This window comes from Seriola dumerili, unplaced genomic scaffold (assembly GCF_002260705.1).
Source record: "Seriola dumerili isolate Sdu_G_001 unplaced genomic scaffold, Sdu_1.0 BDQW01001821.1, whole genome shotgun sequence".
NCBI classification, from domain to species: Eukaryota; Metazoa; Chordata; class Actinopteri; order Carangiformes; family Carangidae; genus Seriola; species Seriola dumerili.
In genome coordinates, this window is record NW_019176076.1 from 198,463 (window position 1) to 221,634 (window position 23,172).

General features: G+C 43.5%; 1 protein-coding gene across 1 annotated transcript in view; it reads right to left on the minus strand.

The window, feature by feature from the left end:
• The window catches only part of LOC111238975 (histone-lysine N-methyltransferase 2C-like), a 59,611-nt gene that overhangs the window by 2,444 nt on the left and 33,995 nt on the right, over nt 1-23,172 (minus strand). The window contains exons 27-57 of the mRNA XM_022768719.1: nt 22,424-22,631; nt 20,064-20,156; nt 19,738-19,785; nt 18,616-18,756; nt 18,473-18,505; nt 17,879-18,028; nt 17,646-17,787; nt 17,299-17,534; nt 17,021-17,094; nt 15,634-15,831; nt 13,420-15,405; nt 12,208-12,521; nt 10,490-12,078; nt 10,267-10,378; nt 10,000-10,066; nt 9,844-9,904; nt 9,484-9,716; nt 6,836-8,473; nt 6,396-6,587; nt 5,125-5,289; nt 4,897-5,026; nt 4,529-4,676; nt 4,172-4,356; nt 3,891-4,030; nt 3,488-3,770; nt 2,738-2,877; nt 2,079-2,192; nt 849-1,965; nt 608-744; nt 328-470; nt 9-183 (exon numbers count right to left, since the gene is read on the minus strand). Coding sequence (XP_022624440.1) covers nt 9-183; nt 328-470; nt 608-744; nt 849-1,965; nt 2,079-2,192; nt 2,738-2,877; nt 3,488-3,770; nt 3,891-4,030; nt 4,172-4,356; nt 4,529-4,676; nt 4,897-5,026; nt 5,125-5,289; nt 6,396-6,587; nt 6,836-8,473; nt 9,484-9,716; nt 9,844-9,904; nt 10,000-10,066; nt 10,267-10,378; nt 10,490-12,078; nt 12,208-12,521; nt 13,420-15,405; nt 15,634-15,831; nt 17,021-17,094; nt 17,299-17,534; nt 17,646-17,787; nt 17,879-18,028; nt 18,473-18,505; nt 18,616-18,756; nt 19,738-19,785; nt 20,064-20,156; nt 22,424-22,631 — 10,392 coding nt within the window. The remainder of the gene's footprint in view (nt 1-8; nt 184-327; nt 471-607; nt 745-848; nt 1,966-2,078; nt 2,193-2,737; nt 2,878-3,487; nt 3,771-3,890; nt 4,031-4,171; nt 4,357-4,528; nt 4,677-4,896; nt 5,027-5,124; nt 5,290-6,395; nt 6,588-6,835; nt 8,474-9,483; nt 9,717-9,843; nt 9,905-9,999; nt 10,067-10,266; nt 10,379-10,489; nt 12,079-12,207; nt 12,522-13,419; nt 15,406-15,633; nt 15,832-17,020; nt 17,095-17,298; nt 17,535-17,645; nt 17,788-17,878; nt 18,029-18,472; nt 18,506-18,615; nt 18,757-19,737; nt 19,786-20,063; nt 20,157-22,423; nt 22,632-23,172) is intronic.

A 23,172-nucleotide genomic window follows, 5' to 3' on the forward strand; every position in this document is an offset into this window, starting at 1 on the left:
AGACTCACCTGGATGCGGGAGCGGGCAAGATAGACATTGGCTCTCCACTCACTCTTCATCCAGCGGTACTGAGAGGACCTGGGGTGCACTACCGGAGGCTTGCTATGGGGAGCGCCACCTTCTCCTTGGGCCACATTCTGGTTCGACCTGGCATTGCTGCTGGATACAGCCTGTGGTTGTGGCCTTTATTTTGAAAGGGGGAAAGTCATGAAAACAATGTAGAAAAACAATAATTCAATAATATTTTTGGAAAATTGTGAATTAGACAAATGATGTGAGACAGCCTACAACAACAAACTAATGTCAACTTCCCCCAAAGGTAGGTACCTTATCACCAGTGAAGTATAGGGGGAGTTTGTCCTTGGTTGGGAGCGGGCACTGCCAGCTGGATTGAACATGAGAGGCAACTCCACAAGAGGATTGCGTCCATAACGGAACGAGTACCTGTCACAAGCCTCCACTCCAGGGAGCTGAAATAAATGAGTAAAATGAGTAAAGATGAGTTACATGCTTCAGTGTCTACAGAATATGATCTGTTTGTGTTTAAATGTCATATTCTTTACTGTGATTAAAAAATTAAATAAAATCTCATAAATTAGTTACAAACCGATTCAGTGATTTTGGTGACTGCAGGGACTGTGAGCCCAAACAGGTCCTCTCCTTTCAGGTAAACAGGGAACAGCTTTAGAGTGCCTGAGTCAGTTCTTTTCTCAGCAACAGGACCCAGAACCTTATCCCACACTCCTGTTTACAGTGAGACAAGCACACGTGATGGTTAAAAACTATACTCTGTAAAAGGCTGGAACACAAAACAAGCATATTTCTGTAAGGAATAAGTTGTTACAAACCTTTAGCTGAGTTGTCAGTCAGGAGCAGGTCTTGGTAGCCCTGTTCGATGACTCTGATGGTAAACTCTGGCTGTCCCTCTTTGTCTTCAACAGAACAAACGTAGCGGCAACGGCGGTTGCCATGGCGCATGCTCCAGTAAATCCGGCAAGCCTCATAGCCAACTGGAAAGATGGCTGTTGGGGAATGGAAAGCTGTCATTTGAAGAGGGGTTAGTTGGCCCATCGCATGCAACACCAGGCTGCCGACTCGAAAGGTGTAGCCTAACTCAGGCTGCTGTACTGCAGTTGCAATCTGACGCATTTCATCTCTTTGGACGTAGACACGTCGGAAGACAGCGAAGCAACGCAGCTCATGCTCCAGTGCTTGTCCTGCTGTACCCCGGGGCCTGTGGGCATGACATAGCATGGTCTTGTCCTTGAAGAAGGTGCACTGAGCTTGCAGAGCACAGGTGAAGTGGTAGACATTGGTGCAGCGTAGGCGGTGGCAGCCACTAGTGGCTCCAGTCTGCTGGCAGTAGGCACAACGTACAGTCTGACCGCGACGCAGTGCAAGCTCCACGTTGATGAGGGCGCCAGCCTGGGTCTCATACACCTCAGTCGACCACAGAGCGCAGTTTAGATGAACCCATACATCAAGATCGAGATTAAGCAACCTAGCAGGGCCATCAGTGATCCCATCTCCGAACTGATGGCAGAAACAGCAACGCCTCTGGTCCCGGAGTGAGGGAGGAGGGCGCAGGGAAGCCCCTAGTTTCTTGAGGAGCTCGTCAATCTTATCCTCATCTGGGAGTTGGGAGTTCCCTCTTGGCACCACTACCTGGACAGTCCACTTCCTCCAGCGGAGTCCTTTCTGTCTTTTTCCCTGATGCCACCCGTCATGGGACCTTGGCCGGGCCTTCAGCTTCACTGTCACTTTGATGGCATCAGATTTTGTTTCCATCTTTGGTGTCTCTCCTGCCGTGGGGAAGGGGATAGGTGGGGTAGAGGGTGGAGACTGCTTGGGCTGAAGCTGGGCCAGGCAATGAACATCCAGCGATGACATGTTGTTACTGTACTGGTGCTGAGCTTTAGAAAGGCTCTCAGTTTGCTCTGAGGCAGGGAGGAGGGACACTGATTCCTGAAAATACGGGAAAAGAACAATGACAACCAGCAAAACACAAAAGAGACATAATAATTGCAAGTTATTCACATTCACTATGGTGTTTGTGCATGTGTTACACTGGTACAAACCTTAGTTTCAGTGGTTGATCTAGACTGCAGTGGTGATGAGGAACAGTAGAGAAGAAAGCAGCTGTGACTGCAGAAGACCAGGTCGTCTTCAGATTTCAAACGGCCTTCGGATTCCTGGTGAGAGAAATTAGTCCAAGTTTTAACAGGATGAATAAGGAATGAGATGTTAAATCAAAGCCTGACCAATGTGAACTGCATAAGCTCCACTGACGTTGAAAGAAGTTATGAAATAAACATCAAAAACATACAATATTTAAATAACCAAAATACTCTCAAGACTGACGTCATGGGGTATGCTATTTAACCCACTAATTGATCCGAAATGGATTTAACTCCAGCAGGCTGGATTTACATAATCAAGGATAATCAGAGCATTACTGTGGTACTGTGTGTATGAATATATATGGATGTGTGCAGCCCTTCGGGCTGAATGTGGGCACATCTAGTCCCATATATATTTAAAGCATCCTGTACTTTATTAGACCCTTTGGTTGTAGCGCTTTTAAGTCATGGTATAATGATAATGTCGATTCTCTATTAACTACTATGGTCTCAAAAATCACACTTTTAGCATCCAAAGTGCTCCAGTTAAAGGGTGGTCTGCCTACTTAATATACCTCGCTGCTGTGCTGAACAGTCCTTATCATTTGATTCATTGCCTTCATGTGGGCAGGGAGATCTTTAAAGGATTTCTGTACTCCATTTCCCAGAACCACCACCTTACAGTGGCAGCACCACTGTGGTTTACATCCAGGGCTGGCAGGGGTCTTGTGGTCAGGTCCTCGAGCTACAGCTGCACCTGATGCAAAAGAGAACATGATTTTAAAATTGATATCCATTTCAAAATACATAATACATTCTGTGATTATAACCCTGCAGATGTATGATACTCGACTTTAAGTAAACAAATAAATATAAGCTTGGTAAGTAAAACACCCTATTTCAGCAGTAAAGGAAATTAAACTACACAATTGAGGCACCTGCCCCTGTCTCTTGGTGAGCTGTCAATTTCTTATTTACATGGTTCTGTGCTGACAGCACTCATTAGGTCTGTTACTACAGTTCTGACAGCAATAAGCAGGAGTGTGTATGCTACAGTCTTCTGAATGACAATTGTTTACTCTATTTCATTAGCTGAGAGAATCACTTAAATTAATGCGCTGCCCTCAGCCCCATAATGATATGCAAAACAAAACAGGCGTCTGTAAATACTGTTAAGAAAGATAATCACTCATGTAGATGTTTAAGGGGAAACAATTACATATCAAGATTGTGTTGCTGCTTTGTGCTTTTTCACAGGAAGTCATTATGTCAGGCTTAAATCAGACATGACATTTCAATTAAAGGCTGTGTTGCAGTGTTTGGGGGAATCAGAGATGCTCTTGTTTAATTTAGGTTTATTCCCTCACCTGGGCTGTTGGGATGGAAGCGGAAATGATGTGCCTGCTGCTGTTGCATCATCCCATGTGCTCCAATGGGTCTTATCATCTGTCCAGGCCGCCCGTGAAGCCCCCCATTGTCTCCTTGTCCATGGAAGAGCATGGGAGGCCGAGGCTCCATGCCATGGGGGCCCACCCTTGGACCACTGAGCATAGATAGGGGCCCCCTGTCTGGGGTGCTGCTGACCTCATAGCTACTGGGGATCTTCACACATAGTAGGTCTGAAATGGCTGCCACTACACCTGTGATGTTCTGAGGAAAAAACAAAAAGCGAACAAACCTTTATATCCTTGGCAATTTCTGTGGTACTCCTACAAAAGTAGGACTAAGTCTATGCTGAATTCCTGTGAAAGTAAATATAAGTATTTTTACCTCAGCTGCAGCTGGTCTCAGTGTGATAGCTACAGACACCAGCCTTTGCTTGGAATCATTAGACACATGATGTCCAAAGGGGGGGCCAAAGAACATTGCAGATGGCTCAGTCTTGATATCTTGCAGTTTGATCTCTGACCCTAGAGGATAAAAAAAAGGAGGAAATTCATAAAATTTGCCACACTGTTAAGGTATTCTAGAGTTGTGTTTCAACTGCATACACAAACGCATCCAATTAACTATGATTAGTTTTTAATTATTGTGTAGTTGTGTATCTTTACCTTTCCCATCAGGTGCAGGAAGCATGGGGAGGACAGGAGACAGGCAGGGGGATGGTGGCTCTTCCTTCACCAGAGAAAGGTCTGGATAGCGACTGATCTCCATGCCAACCACACTCTCAGGAGATGAGGATGGAACAAAACTGTCAGGTGTGTCCCTGTCTTTGCACGGCTCCTGTCCTCTGTTACTGTTAACATTTGGTGAGGAGAAACAAAAAAACATTAACCACCTCTGTCAAACACAATCTGCAGCCAAAATTGATCATCATAACATGATCATAAAGGATTACTCAAAACGGTTATATGAGATGATACTGGTGCTGCAATTCATTGAAAGAATTACAGTTACTCATCTGTTACCTGAGCTCCTCCTGGTTGTTGTGTGGAGGGGTTGGGAGGGAGGCTGGAACGTCCACAGTTTTGGGTCCCTGTGCAATGGCCCTGGCAAGCAGATCTTCCTCAGTCCTAAATGGGACATGTAGCGGCTTCGGGACCAGGCCTTTGGACACTATATGAAACAGGAGCACAATGTCATTATGAAATGTACAATCACACAATGCTTGTCTGTAATGATGGGAATTCATCATATCTGCTTTCTGTTTACCTGAACCTGTTGTGTAATGTGAGATGGTGGGAAAAATGTCACAGTCACTGAAGTTTTTGTTGGAATTTGTTCTTTATGATTCTTCAGAAATGTGACATTAAGGTACACCATCATGTATTCTTACCCATGGCAGCAGCTTTGCTGGCCAGCTCTTCTGTTGTGGCAAATCCATTGATCATTTTCTGTCGGTTCACAGGTGGTGGGGTGGGAGGGAGAGATGCCGGCGGTGTTGGTGGATTACTCAGGTTACTCTGCTGTGGGAATCAAGATCAATGCAATGTCAGCACACCATGCTGCACACACATCACTCTGTTTACCCAGTTTAAACATAGTAAGGTAAGCGGGTAGGCACCTTGTAGGCCAGCTGGGAGTAATAGTCAGACACTCCATCTAGTGAGGCGCTGCCAAAAGTACCAGATAAGAGGTTCTCTCCATTGAGCGGGCCGCTGCCATAGGGAGCGAAATGGGCAAAGTTGACCCCAATCAGGGGCTCCATGAGGGGCAGCAGGGAGAGCTGCTGTGTCGAGAGAGAAAAACAACAAGGGGGAAGGGATAGGAATAATATCAGAACATGTCTGTAAGGGCAATGGATGTTCTAGCACAGACCACCGCAGGGAAACACTAAGCAAGATGACACCACAGAGAATGTATATATAGAAAATAAAAAAAACAAAAGACATAACATGGCTGGACAATCTTGGATAGAATAGAACTCTGTATCTTCTTTTAAATCTCTTCTTAAGACTAACTTTTATTGCATGGCCTTTTATTGACTGTTGTTTTTATTGTATATTTTAGTTTGGATTTTATTATTTGCATTTCTCTTTTTATTGTAAAGCACGTTGTAACTTTGTTTTGAATGGTGCTATACAAATAAAGTTATTATCATTATTACTTGTTTATTATTTAATAAAATAAGCATTTTCTTAATCATTTTACAGTATTGTAAATGGCCTCAGTTTGTTCTTTTAAGATCAAATAAAACTTTTATCATTTCAAAAAGATAATTCTTTAATCAATATAAACAGTGGTTGTGGATTTTGTATGAACGTTATTTCATCATTACTTAGTTATTTTAGATCCTGTAAAATGTACAGAAAAGGAAACTAAATAAGCTAATGCTTAAGCCAGTTATCTACTTCTCTGCAGACTTCAGAACCAGTGAGGTGAATGTTTGCAGCATCAAACAGTTAACTTTTCAGTAGTTAAAGAAGAGTTAACAGTCTTAGTTGTAGTTTCCCCTTGAGCAGAATCCATCTTATACTTCTGAGAAACTAACAATACATTCTCATTTAGTGTTTGCTAAACTGTATTAAATGTGATGATGATGAGATGATATCATACTGCACATTTGATAAAGTTTAAGTCAATAAACCTCAATCAATGAGGGACTTGCAATATAACCATGAATCCCCTTCCACTCTCCTGAATAATAACAGTTCCTAATACCTTGGTGTGCAAGTGTCATCCAAACTAATTACAGTAATGTGCTTGTGATATGTGAAATTACTGCCTGTGTGCTTGTTAGAAACAATTCTCTATTCGGGCTGTAATTAACACTGTCAAATTTGAAATAAAGCATTGTGTGAGGAGCAGGTGATAAGGTGGTAAAATCAATCTTACCTGTTTGATTTGGGCCATTACAGTGTCAGGGCCAGAGTGCATCAGTTGCCTCTCATCTCCTTCCTTCTTCCTTTTCTTGTAGCGAGAAGCAGGTTTCTCTCCTCCTTTTGGTGCTCTCTTGTTCCTCCCTTTCTTCTTCTCCTGTTCAGGCAGCAGAGGTCCAGGGAAGTCAGGGGTGCCATCCGAGTATGCCTGGAGACGAGAAAATTTGCTATGCATTAAAAGGCATGAACAAACTTCAAATTACTTGAGAAGCATCGTGGCTTCAAGTTAGCTGTTTTCAAACACGGAGCTATGACTCATTCATAAACTGACAGCTATGACTCATACCAATTTAACTATAATGTGCCTCCCATCTGAATCACTTAGCTAGTCTATGACTCACTATGTTGATCATCTCTTCAGCGCTCTATAACTGTATGACTAACACAAAGACTGACCCCATTGCTGTCCATGGAGCTTTGCCTTAGCAGGGTTTTGCAATCTGCAGGTTCCTCCTCCTCTGAGCGCAGGCTCTCCTCTGACCTCTGCTGGGGCAATCCAGGTGGAGGTGTACTCTTGTTCTTCAGAAGGTGCTTCAGTAGTTCATTGCCAGCCTCACCCTTGTTTGGACTTTGCCCTGCAGGGAAGGGAGACGTGCCCCCTTTACTGCCCTCCTCCTTCACAGAGCTCATTTCTGAGCCGATGGGGCCTTCTCTTGGCCCATGACACTCACTGGCATCAGTCTGCTCCAGCTTTATGTTGTTGAGGATCCTGTCATGCTCCTGAGCCTGTGTCCTTGCTGTGTCTGATGACATACCAGGTTGTCCAGACTGTCCTCCAGAAAGCTGCCTTTCCAGCTCTGAATGACTGGGGGTGGAAGATCCCAGTAACGGGGACCTTGACAAATCCTGGTCTCCGAAGAGATGGGTGTTTCTGGTTGGAGTTGAGGATGTGTCTGAGACGCATGGTGTGAGAGGGGCTGTTAGGTCAGAGTGTGGAGTTGAAGGTGTCTTGACTGAATCTGCGTCATCATCTTTCTTCTTTTTGCGGCTCCTCTTCTTTTTCCCTTTCTCATCTGGGATGATGTTGGAGTAAAGTTGGATAAGAGACTGACCAGAGCCTGGAAAGTTAGATGGCAGAGGTGTAGCTGAGTCAAATGGTGGACCCTCACCCGGCATCTGAAGCATCATTCCTGGGCCACTGAACTGACGAGGCCTTGGCTGACCCTGGGGGAAGTTAGGTGCTTGTAGGGCAAGATTATCAGGCCCTAAACCAGGCCCCATATCTGGGGGCATCATCCCATTACCCATCAAAGATCTCCTTTCACCTTGCATAAATGTTCCAGGTGGTGAACCCATTCCAGGCGGCATGCCCTGTTGCTGGGGAAACACTGGACCAAGAGGCTGTTGCTGTAGAGGGGGCCTCTGAGGCTGCATGAAGTCTTGTGGCAGCTCTGCATTAAAAAATGGCATCTGAGCGAGTGGCGCCATGTTCCCTTCTGGCCCCATCATCCCTTGCTGCTCCATTTCCATACGGTGTTTCAGGGCTCTCTGTCGTTCGACCTCCTGCATGAGCTGTACCCGCTGCCTCTCCTGCTGCTCCCTAAGCCTCTCTCTCCTCTCCCTCTCCTGGAATCCTTCACTGAATGGATTGTTGTCATCAAACTTCACACCACCTGCCTGCATGGGTTTTACACCACCTGGTGGAGCTGGTGGTGCTTGGGGCTCCACAGGCATTTGTGAGTGCTGAGGTATATTACCCATTGGCATTTGATGGGGCTGGCCTGGATTTCCCACAGGTACCTGGGGGGGCATTATTGGTGGCATTCCTGGTCCACCCATGGGCATGGGAGCACCCGGATGCCAGCCAGGTGGTGGGTTGGGCATACGTGGCGGTGCATTTGTCTGGCCAGGATGAAGTGGCATCTGCATCATCGGGTTCATAGGAGGCTGAACCATTGGTGGTCCACTGGGGACCATGCCAGCAGGGCCTGGCATAGGGTGTATCCCGGGCATTATGGGTGTCATATTGTTTTGCTGGTGTTTCACTCTGTACTCCTCTATCAGTTCAGCATGCTCCTTCTGCTGCTTGCGGATCTATAACAACAAAATTCACACGAAAAATGTGATTGAGGATCTCTATGAAAATTACAATGAAATTATGTATTGCTTGCAAGCTATTTTATCACATTTACAAGACAAACTTATGAGGACAGGTTTACCCATGGGAGGAAGTGAATGATTTTGCTTTCAAACAGCAGCTTGGAAAAAATAACTTTAGAGCCAGAGTTGGGAAGAACAATCAGCCAAAATTCTTTTTGTTTTTTTTTTCAGCACTACTCTTTTAGGGAGTCAAAGCAGGTTGAGAGGCGCAATGCAGATTGTGTACTTGGAATTCTTCTATTTGTTTATATGTATTATTATATAACTTTTCAAGTCTGCCTGGGTAGAAAACAACTGGATATATAACTTCCTATGCATACCCTATAGGTACATTATATATTTTACCAATCAGACTAATTAATTACTTTTTTCGGTTTGCCATAAAGGTAAGATACAGTCAAAGACAACACCTCTTCTCCCGGTAAAAATTAATTAAATGTGTACCAAAGAACTGAAGGTAATAAAAATAAAGAATTGGATGTATGTATTTTTCTCATAAATTTTATGTGTTAATCCTATTTTCAATTAACCTTGCACTAATGTGAGTATTGTTGCTATGCAACTTGCTGTGAGAAAATCATATTATCTCATGTGACTGAGATGAAAAACTTTTAATAATACCGATTAAATTGTTTAATAACAGAAAACAATTAGTTTAATTAAAAATAAGGTTTTTTTTCATGTTTTTCCTGATACACCTTATTTTAGCATCACACACTGCCCATAACCATAGGTTCCATTTTGCCTGCTTTTTGCTCCCATATAAGGGAAAATAATTCTGGAGGAGGGCTGTATTTGACCCACAGTTTGTTATTTATGTCTACTTTAAACTTTAAACTCTGCTCATAGAAACAGTTAAAAAAGGACAATGCTTAGGACGGTCATTGTGTGGAGTAGGGCTGAGACAGAATTCAGCAGTGAAGCTTGACAGGCCCAGCATTTACCTGCTCCAGTTGTTTCTGCACCACTCCCTGCTGCTCTGTGACATGTTTGAGCTGCTCAGCGTCCTCCTCAGGGAACTCTCTCCCTGCCTTCTTAGCTGTTCTCTGCTTGGCAGACAGGGCTTTCTTAGACTTCCTGTGAGCTCCGATCTTCTCTTCCAGAAACTTCTGCTGCATTTGAAGTAGTTGCTGAGTCTCCTGGAGCCATTCCTCGTACTGAGCCCTCTGAGCATTGTCTGAAAGAAGAAAAAGGCTCTTTTGTTAATCTTGAGAGCATAAAAAACAAACATCTTAACTTTTCTACTCCTGACAAACCTTCAAACCAAAAAGTTGAAAATGCATATAAATTTTTCCAGAACTTACTGACAAATCCTGGTCCAAAGTTTGGGGGATTCAGTCTTGTTACTTGTGTCAATTTACCATCCTGAAAGCAAGGTTGACAAGTATGTTGTTATATATTTGATATTTTACGTTATATAGCATTATAACCCTATCTAAAAAAAATAATAGTTTCATTACCTGTCCAAGAACTTGTGGAGGAAGCGGTGTACTTTCAGGACAAGGTGGTACAGGACCAGGAGGAAATCTGTAATACAGCAAAACCACAGCCATGCATCATTTCATAATTCAAACAATTACAGTAGACACTCAATACAATTCTTCAAATAGTTGCACAATATCCATGTGGTTATTATGCTGGTGTTGTCATTAAAGCCCTTTACTCCCACTAAGAGTAATGCATTTTCTTTTCATCAAATTCATATGGAACCAAAGTGAACTTTTTACCTGTTCATGACCATTGGGGCCATTCCCATGTTGTTCTGAACCATAACTTTGTTGATGCCTTTCAGGGCAACCATTTTGGCTTTCATGATGGGGTCAGTGATGGCATCAAAATCTGTAAATAACAAACAACGCACCGTCAGAAATAATCACTTTGCAAAAAAGAGCGATAATCCCAAACATTAACTTATACTGACATCTAGAAGTTCTGGTTTAAATAATTTACCAATGTTGGGGAAAAAGGAGTCGCTGGAACGTTGTCGTATCATGGCTTGCATTTGCCTCTGCTGCTGTTGCTCCTGCCTCTCCTGGTCTAGGAGGTCCTGCAATAGGAGTGGCTGCTCCTCAAGCAGAAGAGGACGATGTTGGTTGTGCTGACCCATCGCCTGGTTCAACGCTGTCTGCTGGGCCTGACTCAGACCGCTCTGGTCCACTCCAGGGGTTAGCCCCACCTGGTGGTCGGCTCCAAAGCTGGTCAGAGAGGCTTCTCCGGCAGTGGTGGCGTCAGATATTGTTTGACTCATTGTAAGTCCGGAGGTATGCTGAGTGTCAGTGACTTGGTTCTGCTGGGGCATGAGGTTACCTCCTTGAGTGACAGATTCAACGATTGGATTTAATGACTGCTCCTCAGGCTGCTGCTTAATGAGTAAACTAGAAAGGACTGGGGTGGAGTCAGAGAGAACTCCCTGCTGGTTTGAGGTTAAGGTGTTTCCAGCAGCTTGCTGGTCTATCACCTCAGGAGGTTTCTGACAGTCTTTGACCTCTGTTTTAATTTCTTTCCCAGGTGCTAAAGAAGCAGAGTCCTGATTCCCAGGGGCTTCCATCTTGACCTCAGCTGAAGACTGCTCACCTGAGGCCTCCGACTTTGCCAGTGCAGATGCTGAACTGGACGAAGCCTCACTTTCAGTACTTGAGTTTTTGTTGATGTCTGTGGTGTCAGTGTTATCATCCATGGGATCACTGAGATCCAATTCCTCATTAAACATGTCTTTCTTGATGTCATCTAGGTCAGGGTCGGTATAAGCAATGATATCAAATTTCCCAGATGTTAGGAAGTCATCAAGGTGTAGGTCATTTGTCTCCAGGTCTAGGTCTTTACCATCTTCAGGATCCAAATTTAGGTTTTCCAGGTCAGCATCCACCAGGTCTTTCACCTCCACATCCTCCAGATCTTTGACTGCGGATTCTTCTGCATCTAGTTTCTCCTCCACAGCTTCAGTGCTGGCCACTGAGACAGTTTCGGTCTGCCCAGCAGGGGGTGCAGTCAGGATCATTGATGCTGCCATGTTCTGGCTCTCATTTGAAGCAGGCTGGCTCATGGATCTCATCAAAGGAGACTGTTTGAGTGTATTGTTTCCTGACATTTGGGCTTGCTGATGAAGATTGTCCATGCTGGCAGATAGCTGTACATGACCAGTCTGGCTTGCCATAGGGTCTATCATCCTAGGCCCCTGATTTAAGGGGAACCTGGAATCGGGTGCTCCTGGAAAGCCTGCTGGTCTTTGAACCTGCAAGTTGGGATCAATGTTGCTTCCTTGCATGGCACCTGGTGGAAATGGCATACGTGGCCTGTTTTCTGCTGCTCTGTGCCGCAGCTCAATGAAAGGCTGGCCCATTATGTTGTGCTGTTGCACTGGCATTCCACGTGGTGGGAAGTGTTGGGGCAGCCCCATAGGGTTGCCTCCCATATTCTTTGCCATTTCTGCAGACATGGAGCGCCTCATTTGAGGAGGTATATCCTGCATTGGGTGTTGCCCCCGGGGAAAGAACTCTTGGGGCCCATGTGGGCCTAGAACGCCAGGTGGAAATGCAAACCTAAAATAGGATAAAAACAAATATAAAAAAAGAGGAAGGGCATTGCTAGATTTGTGCAGCGATGAGCTATCAATTACAACATATTTAAAACTCGAAGTGAAATAAAAACAATAACACTGTATCACCAACCTTGGTCCCTGATGTCTCAAATTAGGATCTCCAGGATGTGGGCCCCGGTGGATTTGTCCCTCATTAGGAAAAGAGACACGCTGATCCCCTGGAAAAGGTCCAGGAAACCTCATTGGCCCTCTCATGGGTCCTTGTCCAGGATAAGGTGGGGGAGGCCGGTTGAACATTTCCCCCTGTTGCCCAGGGCCCTCCTGGGGCCAGGGTCGTGGTGTTCCTGGGGCTATGTTACCAGCAGGCTCTTGAGGGCCCCTCTCCTGTCGAATCGCACTCCTTTGTTGCTGCTGCTTTAGGATTAGTTCTCTAATTCGTTGTCGCTATAAAACAACAAGCGTACAGAAATTTAAGCCTTTTTAAACACAAGGTCAATGAGCCATTTCTAGCTCACAATAATACTTGTCAGTTCATTCTACAGTTAATGTGTAGCAATGCAAGTCAAATGTCCCTTTTTTAAATTGATTGCTTATGCATACTTTCAATTCTGCAAAAGCACATAAGTTTTCATTTCCTATATCTGACATGTTGTCATGTTCTGAAAACATACATTGACAGTGATCTGTTTCCTGCTATATTTACATATACTGTACATACACTAACAAAGAGGTAAATTGTACTTATATCTTTAATCTATATTTTTTTTTAATTTAGGCATTGTTTCCGTATTGTATAAAAACCTTTTACTCCCTAACATTACAGAAACCCATCAAAGAATGGAGCAAACAGGTCACCTATGTTTTATCTTGTTTCCTTTTGTGTATCTGTGCCCATGTTTCATGTTGGCTTGAATCTGTAACTGAATTGCTGCGTAGGTTGTTTTGTGACAGAATAAAGTCAAATCATGATCAGATAATGAGACAGGTTATTAACAAACCTGCTTTTATACAAAGCGACTTACAAGTGAGGGACATCACTAAAGCTTCAATGTAGTAGGAGACCTTGGTGTAAGTACTAGGTGCTACATCTATTTAATTAGTGCAAAGAGATCAAGTAAAGAAGTGTATCGACAGTACATAGTAAGTGATAGTTAGGCATGTTAGGTTGTTAGAGGTGTTAGGAGAGGACCCAGAAAGTAACAAAATATTAATGAAAAAAATAAGTAATATTTTAAATACATTGTTAAGGATTTAACGAAATGAAATGCCAAAAATAACATTTCAATAGTCCTGTATGAATGAACAGATTTAGAATAGAATGTAAACAAGAGTATTCATGTACCTGTCTGAGTCTTTCCTCACTCTCAGCGAGAGCAACACCCTGAGCCTCAGACGGCATTTGTGGGTTGTTCGACAGTTGGCCTGGGTCTTGAGGGACACTTCCATTGTTACCCACAGCCGACTGCTCTTTCATTTCCATTTTCTCTGTTGACTGTGGACGAGGGGTCATGGGGGCTTGTTCAAATGGGTCATGGCCAGGAGTCAGACTGGGTCTTCTGGAAGGTGACTGAATAAATCCATCTTCAGACACACTTGGGTGTTTTGGTGTTTGTGAGCCTGGATGAGAGAAGGGCTCCTGAAGCCTGCCTTGGGGTGGGGAGAAAGGGTCCTGGCTTCCCATTGGTCCTGGCCTTGGCACTTGTCTGCTGAGCCCATCAGGACCAGGCCGTGGGGTCCCTGGAGGCTGGGCGTAAGGGTCATTAAGCATTGGTCTGGGGGCCCCAGGCTGAGGAAACATGTCGCTACTTCCTGGCCTTGATGTCCCAGGTGTACTAGTAAATGGCTCTATTGGCCCCCTCTGGCTGCCTGGTGACTTGGAAAACCTTTCTCCCAATGATGGCCGTGGAGTACCAGGTGGCTGAGCATAAGGGTCCACTGAGTGGGAAGGTGACATCCTCTGTCCCGGGTGCGACTGATGAGTGAACTGGTTCATCCCACTGGGGCGTGGAGTAGCAGGAGCCTGTGAGTAAGGATCTGAGGATGGGCTAGGGATGTTTGATGGCTGACCGTAGTTGTCATGCGGACGCGGGGTACCGGGAGGTCGAGCATAAGGCTCGAAAAATTGACGAGGTTGAGCACCGGGTTCGTTGATGGATCGCTGGTTAACTGTAGACTGAGAGAAAGGGTCAGGAGCTGGCTTGTTAGGACCAGAGGGCTGGGCGAAGGGGTCATATGTAAAGTGGTCAGGCCTTGGAGTGGAAGGTGCATGAGCATAAGGATTTCTAGACATTTGAGTCATTGGTCCTGGCTGAGCAAAGTGCCCCTGAGGGTGATGCTGGCCCATTCTAGGAGGACTGGTGAAGTTGTCATTCCCAGATGGTCTTGGGGTATGCGGAGGCTGAGCATAGGGGTCATTCTGCTGATTCTGAGAAAACCTGTCAGTAGGATGTGGACCTGGGCGGCTGAAAGGATCCTGAGCCTGAGGAGGGGGCATAGGTGTTTTGAACAGAGGGACCGAGCCAGACTCATTACTTCCGGGGATTGGTGTTAATAAAGGCCTTGAGTAAGGGTCAGACAAAATCATCCTGTTCTGGGCCATGCGTTGATAGGCCTCAGTTCTTATCATGGGCCTTGAGTACGGATCTCTGCCTGGTGAACCCATTGGTGGTCTTCCCTGAGCTGCCTGACTGGCCCTGGGTGGACCCATGGGCTTCAAAAAAGGGTCCATTTCCCCAGTTGGCCTTGGGGTGTCAGGAGGTTTGGCATAAGGATCACTGCTCATGGATGTTGGAGAGCCAAAAGATTCATGAGCAGGAGAGGGCCGACCTCTGTCCTGCTGCTCCATCAAGGAAGTGGGGGATTTACCAGATTCCACCATTCTGCGACAGGTATTTGGCCCGAGAGTTGGCGGTCTTGGAGTCCCAACCATCTTGGCATATGGGTCCCATGGAGAGGAGGGTCTGGAACCAGAGGAACCTGGTGAGAATACCTGTGGGGACTGAGGTTGGGAGGAAGGGCCAGATGGAGGCGGAGGAGGTGGGCGTAAGAACACATCCTCTGGAGGACCTGAAGTAGGCGTCCCTGGTAGTTGTGGCCTGGCAAAGGCTTCTTTAGAGTTGAGCTGCTGCATGGGGGACATGCTGCCATTGCTGGGCTGGGAAGCTGGGCTCTGGTTCCCACTGGTGTTGCCGTCTCCCTCTGACTGGCTGTTGGTCTGCTGCTGTTGCTGCTGCTGCTGTTGTTGCTGCTGGAGTTGCTCGTTCTTAACTTGCTCCAATTTCTGAGTGGCTTCAATCTTGGCTTGCTGTTTGCTTTTCTGCCTCATTTGCTGTTGGAAGGGCACAGTGAAAAGTGGAATTAGACATCAAAAAGGATGCAGCAAATATCAGTCTCATGCCAAAAATGAACTGGACCTACTAACCACCAATGTCATCAGGGTTAATGTGGAGGATAGTGAAGTTGTTTAGGGAGCTTTACTAAACCACCACTTCTTAGCTGTCTTAATATAAAGTGGACCTGCCGCTGCATTCGCTGACTTCATTGCATACACTCTTACCTGTCTAAACTTCCACTCTTGTTCATGCTCTGACTCTTTTGGTTTCAAAGGGTCTTTAAACAGCAGTTCTGTGTCTAGTGGTATGTTGGGATCAAACACCTCAGGGGGCTGTTGCTGTGGATGATGCCTCTTCACCGTCTCATTCGACATCTGGACTTTGTTGATGCGCAGGGCTGCTCGGTTATCTCTTGCCTTTTGCTAAACAGCAAATCAATCACAATTGCAAAACAAACAAAAAAACAAAAAAAACAAAAAAAAAACAAAAACACATCAGGCATGAATACTTTATAAACACAAGACTGCAGGAAAAAAAGAGGTTATTTGTGCAACCCTGATTCGCTAATAAGTGTGATACTGGAGAAATTTCACTCATACTAATTAAAAAAATACTGGTGTGTGATGTTAAATTCTCTTTCACAGCATTTGCTTCAATATCTCTCTATGATACGTGAGGACTTCAGTATTGGCTGGCAAAGTCATATCAAACGATGACTTCCAGTTCCCCTCACGAGTCCAACTACCTCAGAGTGGACTTCATGCTCACAACAGCATGATGGGTAAGAGCAATGACATTCAAATTTTACAACCTCCCACATGCATGGATCGAGCATCAAACAGCAACCGCACCAACATCCCAAACAGATACGACCTGAGACAGTTCACAGTTTGTGAACATTGACTACTCTCTTTGACCACAGCCATCCTGTTTGTGATCCAGCAGCAGGGGTTATTTGGGCTTAATATTAAATATAACATTTCTATTTGATTTTGAATCAGTAAGGCCCTAAATCACTGAACATGTCCAAGGGATTGCTGCTGCATTGCCATTTTTACCCACACCATTTAGTAATTTGACTTCTCCAATTAAACATTTTTTTTCTTTGACATACTGGGTCTTTTGATTGCATAGCCAGGATCCTCTTCATACTGTATATAGCACAGAGGATGGAGGTCACCCTGTTCACCCTGTCTCAATCAGGTATCTTAATAGTTGCACTGGGGTGTGGCATATCAAAAGAAAAGGCTATGAAAGAGAAGTGCCATCATGTAAACCAGTGGCAAAATACCCTTAAAAATCACTAATGCAGGTTGCATTTTTTAATCAAGTCTAGGTCTTTGAAATTGGCCTCTGCCAGATAAAAATTACTTCTAGTGAACTTAATTACTGCGACCATAGTGAGTTCTAACACTGAGCAGAGCTTCCTATGTTAATTAGTTCATCTGTGAATGGCCGGATTTCAAATTGCATTGGCAAGAGGCAAGAGGCCAGATGCGATACAGGAGTCTGCCTTCTGCATACTAATATGTCAATGCAAATAGTAGTGACAGTTCAGGCTTTAAGACAGTTGAAGAAAATTAGCAAATTCAACAGAATGGTTGATCTTACCACATATGGGGCCCTGTCTTGTGAACTAGCTTTCCTCCAAAGTTTTGCAATTTGCTTTACTCTTGTGGACCAGTCTGTTGAAAGAATGAGAGGAGGAGTTGTCATGCCAACAGTCTCACAGAGCATACAAGGTATTTTTTGATCTGTGTGACTGAGTCAGTGCAGTGGGTACACCCAAACAATACCCAGAGATAAGCAGAAATAACAGGAATGACACCACAAACTAAAAAATGATCACTGACTCATCATGGACAATAAAGCTAGAGCCATACACCAACCTGGGTATTCCTCTTTGAGGTTGGGGAAATTGACATTGGTATAGAGGACGGGTGCAACAGTGGCTAGCTCTCCAAGTGTCTCTTCCTTCTCCCACTTAAGTGTACTCCTTTGGGCATTGGACATGGCTTCAGTCTCCCCCTCAGGCAGAGATCCAGGGGGTGTAGGGCCAGGGCCATGGGCCGGGGAGGGCCATGGACCAACTGCCTCTCTAGGCATCTGATTAAACTTTCTATCCCTGTAATAACAAAGGAAAAGAGGTGATGAGGTCACTATGGTCTGATTTTGCTGAGGTAATAAAACCCCCAAAAAATCAATCTTGAAACAGTTTAAAGGAAGGAAGCATTACCTTGGATTGTCAGTGAAAGGCATACGGTTAAGGGGGGAGAAGTTTTCTGGGATACAGGGTCCTGCTCCTGGATTTGTGGGGAAGCGTTGGTTTGGTCCCATCATACCATTGATCATTGGCATCCTTGGGAACATGGGATTCCCTGCACATAATTTTTAAGAAGTGAATTAGATCCATAGACTTTAGAGTCAAGCTCCATATGTTTGACCATGACAAGGTGATAAATGATGTACCTGGGTTGGGGTGAGGCATGCTAGTGCCAGGTGTGGCAGGAAGGGGCCCTGGACCCTGGGGGTGAGGCATCTGTGGTGGTGGAGGTGGTTGGCTTGTGCTGGGGCTAAGGACTGCTGTGAAGAGATCCTCTACATCCTTACCCTCCAGCTCTGTAATAGAATGTGACAGCACAATGTTGTGTGTTAATATTCAATAAGGCAGGAGAGAAAATTTATAAACAACTCTCAAAATGTCAGAATGTATTCCTCCCCTCCCCTTTTTTTGTAATTACATTAGCAAATGGCCACAGAAGGATGGTCCTTTACAAAAAATAGACAAAAATGACTTAAAACACAATTTGGAAAGAATTTAAATAAGAATGAAAAATGTTGAAAAAGGCAATTTATTGCCTTCATTAGGAGAGATAATAGGATAATTCATTTTGAACATTTACTGCTTTAAAGACAACTGTACAATTTATCTCACTGACATGTAAAACTTTATTTAGCAAAATACTGAACCATGGTTCAGTATTGAAGTTCACAAACAAATCATATTAATAAGCATGGGACAACACTGGATCAAAGTTTTATGAAAAGGATGAAATTACAAACCTGGAATTTTGTAAAGTTTGCTGAGAATTGATTCTGAAACAAAGAAAGAATCAGAAAAAGATCATTATTCATCTTATATTCAGTTTTAAAATAGCAGCATAAAACAACTGAAAGTGTCTGGATGTCTGGTCTTTTACACTGACCATCGGTGACCATCTTGTCTAGCTCTGGGCTGAGAATACCGTCCAGGGGTTCCTCTGGGAGGGTTCGAGGCGTCCTCCGGCCAGCCTGAGACTGGGAGGCCACTGGGGAACTGTCTGCCAGGGGCCCAATGTCCAGACCAGCTGTGGAAACACACACAGACATACAAAAACAAATCATAACATGCACACACACACATACACACACACACGCAAACAGACACACGCACACAAAACAACCAACAAAATACCTGACCAAGAACGTGATCATAAATATAGACTTGAAGTAAGAACATGTTTATTGTCTTAGCAGCCTGTGGAATGCAATAAAAACTGAACAGTATATGATTACAGCTCCTTGGGGTGCCTGTGTTGTTTAAAGGGGGTGTTTTCAGAACTGTGAAGAGACAGACAGGTCATACTAATTCTCAGTAAAGATACACAAACACTTGAATGTTTGTGGAGGAAAATATTGCCGTGACGCGTTCATTACATTGGTTCTTTGTACTAAATTCCTATCAATCTCTTTGAAAAAGAAGGTTCTACCAAGTTAGGGATGATTGCATCCAATAGTTGGCAACATCTGTATTAGAACTAAATTATATCAGCCCATAGAGCATTTAAACTGAACAAAATCTTTAAAAAAAAAAAAACGAAGGACATGTTTTTGTCATCCAACCACAGGTCTGAGAACAGAAGACCTTCGACATCTTCAGGAACTGGAAGGACATTCACCAAAGCCCTTTGTCCTCTAAATTGCTTCGTTCTAAGCTGCTCATTTCTTGAATACCAGGATGTCCTTGTCAGTTTGTTTCTTTTCTATCTTGTAAACATCTTTGATTAGGTAGCTATGAATTTGTTCTTGTATTTATTTTTTAAAAAATGTCACAACTGTGAGAAAGGGTTTAGGAGGCTCATAATCAAGGACTGATACACCATACGCATCTAAGTGAATACTGTGAACTGGGTTAGGGAAGTACAAAGCAGTTTATGAGTGTTAAAACAATCTGAAAAGGTTAAGCTAAGTATGAAGCAGCTTATATACATGCACTCAAATAGAGACACACACTGTAAGAGAGGAAGAATGCACTAAAGCAAGGGATTAGTAGGCCATAGCACCCTTACCAAAAGGAGGAGGTGAGCTGTCAACCTGGAAGGGGCAAAAATCAAGACCTACAAGAACCCAAAACCAGATAAAATGAGTGAAAAAATAGTGAAGACATAACAAGCACAACACGCTTCAGACAATGCAAACAAACAAAAGATAAAATCAAAGATAAGAATGTGACATTAAAAAAATAAAAATAAAAAATCAATAAGTGGTGAAAGCAAAATAAAATTGCTGTCTGAGGAAATTTCTGAACCGAGAGGAAAAGATTTTGTAAACCTATGACTAGGTGACCATTAATAAATTCTTAGCGCTGTGACTGCCTGTGAGATATATGACGCACCAGAGTCATTGCTTGGCTTTCCGAGCATTCCCAAGATGTCTGCATCAGTGTTCAGAACATCAGATAGATCAACTAATGGTTCCTCAGACGTCTCTGTAGATGGGAAAAAAGGAAGAAACAAAAAAAGAAAGAACCAAACTGTCACAAATCATAATTGATGGTGATGTTGAACGGATTGTGATTTGGAACCATTTCTTTGGATGTAGAATTTGTTCTGGTTTAAACAAAAGAGGAAACTGCACAATATGTAAACAATAGTGATATTGAGTGGCCCCTGAGTGACTTGAAAATTTACTATATCATATTGGTCTTCCAAGAGTATAATTTAACTGATTAAAGTGACTCTCAGAGAATTTCTACCAAACATATGAACTGTAATATCAGGATACCAGAATACTACAAAATCTTGAAGATGGACAACACTGCTCTCTATCCTAAACGTCATTGATTCAGTCAATACTGTTGTCCTTTGGCCTCAAGCTTTGCATTACTGAATATTGTGAAAAGAAAGGAATGACAGCAAATATATTTTGCTTATTTAGTCTCTTACAATCTTTTCCCTTACAAATGTAACATTTTCTCTAAAACACAGACAGAATTAAAAAAATAAATAAATAAATTGAAAAACTGCCTGCAGGTCACTGTGTTCAAGTGTACAATGTTTTAATTTTGAACTGCAAATCCAGCTTTTCTTAAACAGTCTGATAATTGAAAATGCTGGCCACTTTTCATTGGTGATGTACTTATACTCTTACTTTCTGTATGTCCACAATTCCAATATTTTGCTTTGAGTGGAAGCAAGGATCTATATCAAATAAATGTCTATCTCTCTATAAATGTGACATAACCCTCATAAGATAATTTCTAACCATACTATGGGTATGATTCAGTATCTCAAATTCCTTAGGTTTAGCCTTTGACAATTTCAACCTACTTCAATATAACTGTTTTAGTAACTTGGTAGTAAGAACAAAACATCAAAGACTGTCCATGAAAGATCTCGAGTTCTATTGTTGTCAGACAGATGTCTGTGCTCCTTCAATAAACAGCTACTTGAATGCTTTGTATATGGGTCTTCGCAAATAAAAGTTTCATGTCTTGCTGCCCGTTTGACACACCTGACACACATTCGGGTCTGGAGAGTTTTTTTTTTCTTCAGTAATTTGATATTTTCTGATAAAAAACTGAGGAGGTAAAAGAATAATAGGTTTGTTGAGCTTTTTTAGTTGAACAAGTTTGGATATTTTAGCAACTAGGAACAAGACCAACAACAGAACCAGCTATCTGACCCTATCCCTCTTCGACTGACACTGATTTGATATGTACCAGACTATGTGATGCAATACGAGGCAATAGGATGCAATTCCAACACAAGACATTCCCAGTTTGCTTTTACTGCAGTTTAGCCAGTTGTTGCAACAAGGAATCTTAAAGAAATAATCTTTCTATCTGTAATGGTTTTCTAGTTTTAAAGAACTGGTTTCAGTAGTAGACTTTTTCACTGTGCATAGATGTTAGTGAGTGGTGTATTAAACAGTGTGATGGCAGCGGCTGCACGCCATTTGGCCGTGTGGAAATCTGCTTAAATAAATACAGGTGGCAGGTATGATGTGGAATCTCATCTTGATCACCTGCTGATCAAACAGTGACAAGACTACATACACCATAAACAGGCAACAATTATGCTCAACAACATAATAAACCACCATTTGTTAGCGTGCATGGAACTTTTTCCATTTGGATTCAGCCATGACGAGCCGTGTGAAACATGTGTTTACCAGTCAGTATTGTTATTCTGTTTGTTTTCTGGCTGCACGACTAGTCATTCAGGTCGGCACAAGGAGTGTGTGAGATTTCATGTAAAATTGAGAGAAAGTTTGCGAGAGCAAGAGACAGAGTGAGTGGGCAGGGGAGACAGAGCGAGCTTGCAAAGGAAAGTGAAACTGAAACTTCACTTTATTTGCCACTTATGGACTGAAATTCTGCATAAGTCTTTGGTTTAGCAGTAATGTGAATGGAACTGCAGTTGCTGACTCGAGTCTGAACGCTAATTCAGACCACAGATTAACCTTTGACACTTTGACTTTGTCTTGGATGAATGGGTGAAATCCAGTGTGAACATGTGTTCAGTGGACCTGGGTCATACCCATTTACTCCTGTATAAAAAGGACTAATACCTTCATTGGGAGAAAAATGCATCGCATAAAAGACACTCTTAGGCACCAAAATATAAAGATAAACACAAAACTATCCGTTGTGTCAGTCTTTTTCAATACCTGTATCATTTCCCTTCTAGCACTGGTTTAATTCAAGCCGTTCTTAGTTCTCAGTAAGTCATTACATGCCTTGTATTGGATAACCAGAGTAATACGTACGTGCTGCTGTGGGTCTGCTAGGAAGGGATGTTGCTGAGGCACTGAGCAGAGGGTCTGATGAAGGGTCCAGGAAGCTGGTGGTGGGGTGCTTTCTCTCCACTTGGCTTTGCCCTTCTTCCAGTAAGCCTGGTTCGACCCCCTGCTGCCTGCTCTGCTTACTTTTGTCCAGCAGGTCCTTTCCAAAGAAAGCCTCCTGAACATGACATCACAAAGCACTGGTCACTTCTCTGTGCTGACACTTTTCAAAGTTTACCTTTCTTGACATCAGTCATGGGAAACACCATGTCACATAGAAATGACTCAGTGCCAATGAAGGCCCATGAGAACTGACCAGAGTGAAACAGAGAAGCTCTGAAACTAGGAGTCATGTTGGTGCTGATCCCACTTTTGTCAGCTCCCACCTCCCCCAACCACTTATACCCACAAGACTACTATCCTCAATGACATGTAACTGCAGCTCACTGCTGCACCAAGTCATTAAAAGCCCAACATGTTGCTATCTCAATAATTAATGAAATGTGTTTCACTGTGTCGGACCTTTAGGTTAGACTGAACACCCCCCCTTTCTGCTACTGTAGTAGGATAAAGAGCAGCACTGACAGCTGCCAGTGGCTTAATGCACATCACATATCTATGTTTTGGCCAACACAAGGTGACACTGAGATATTGGCTAGGGACAAGGACCCTTGAAGTCATCTCCAGTTAAGTTTTCATATGTCAATTCACAACCCAGA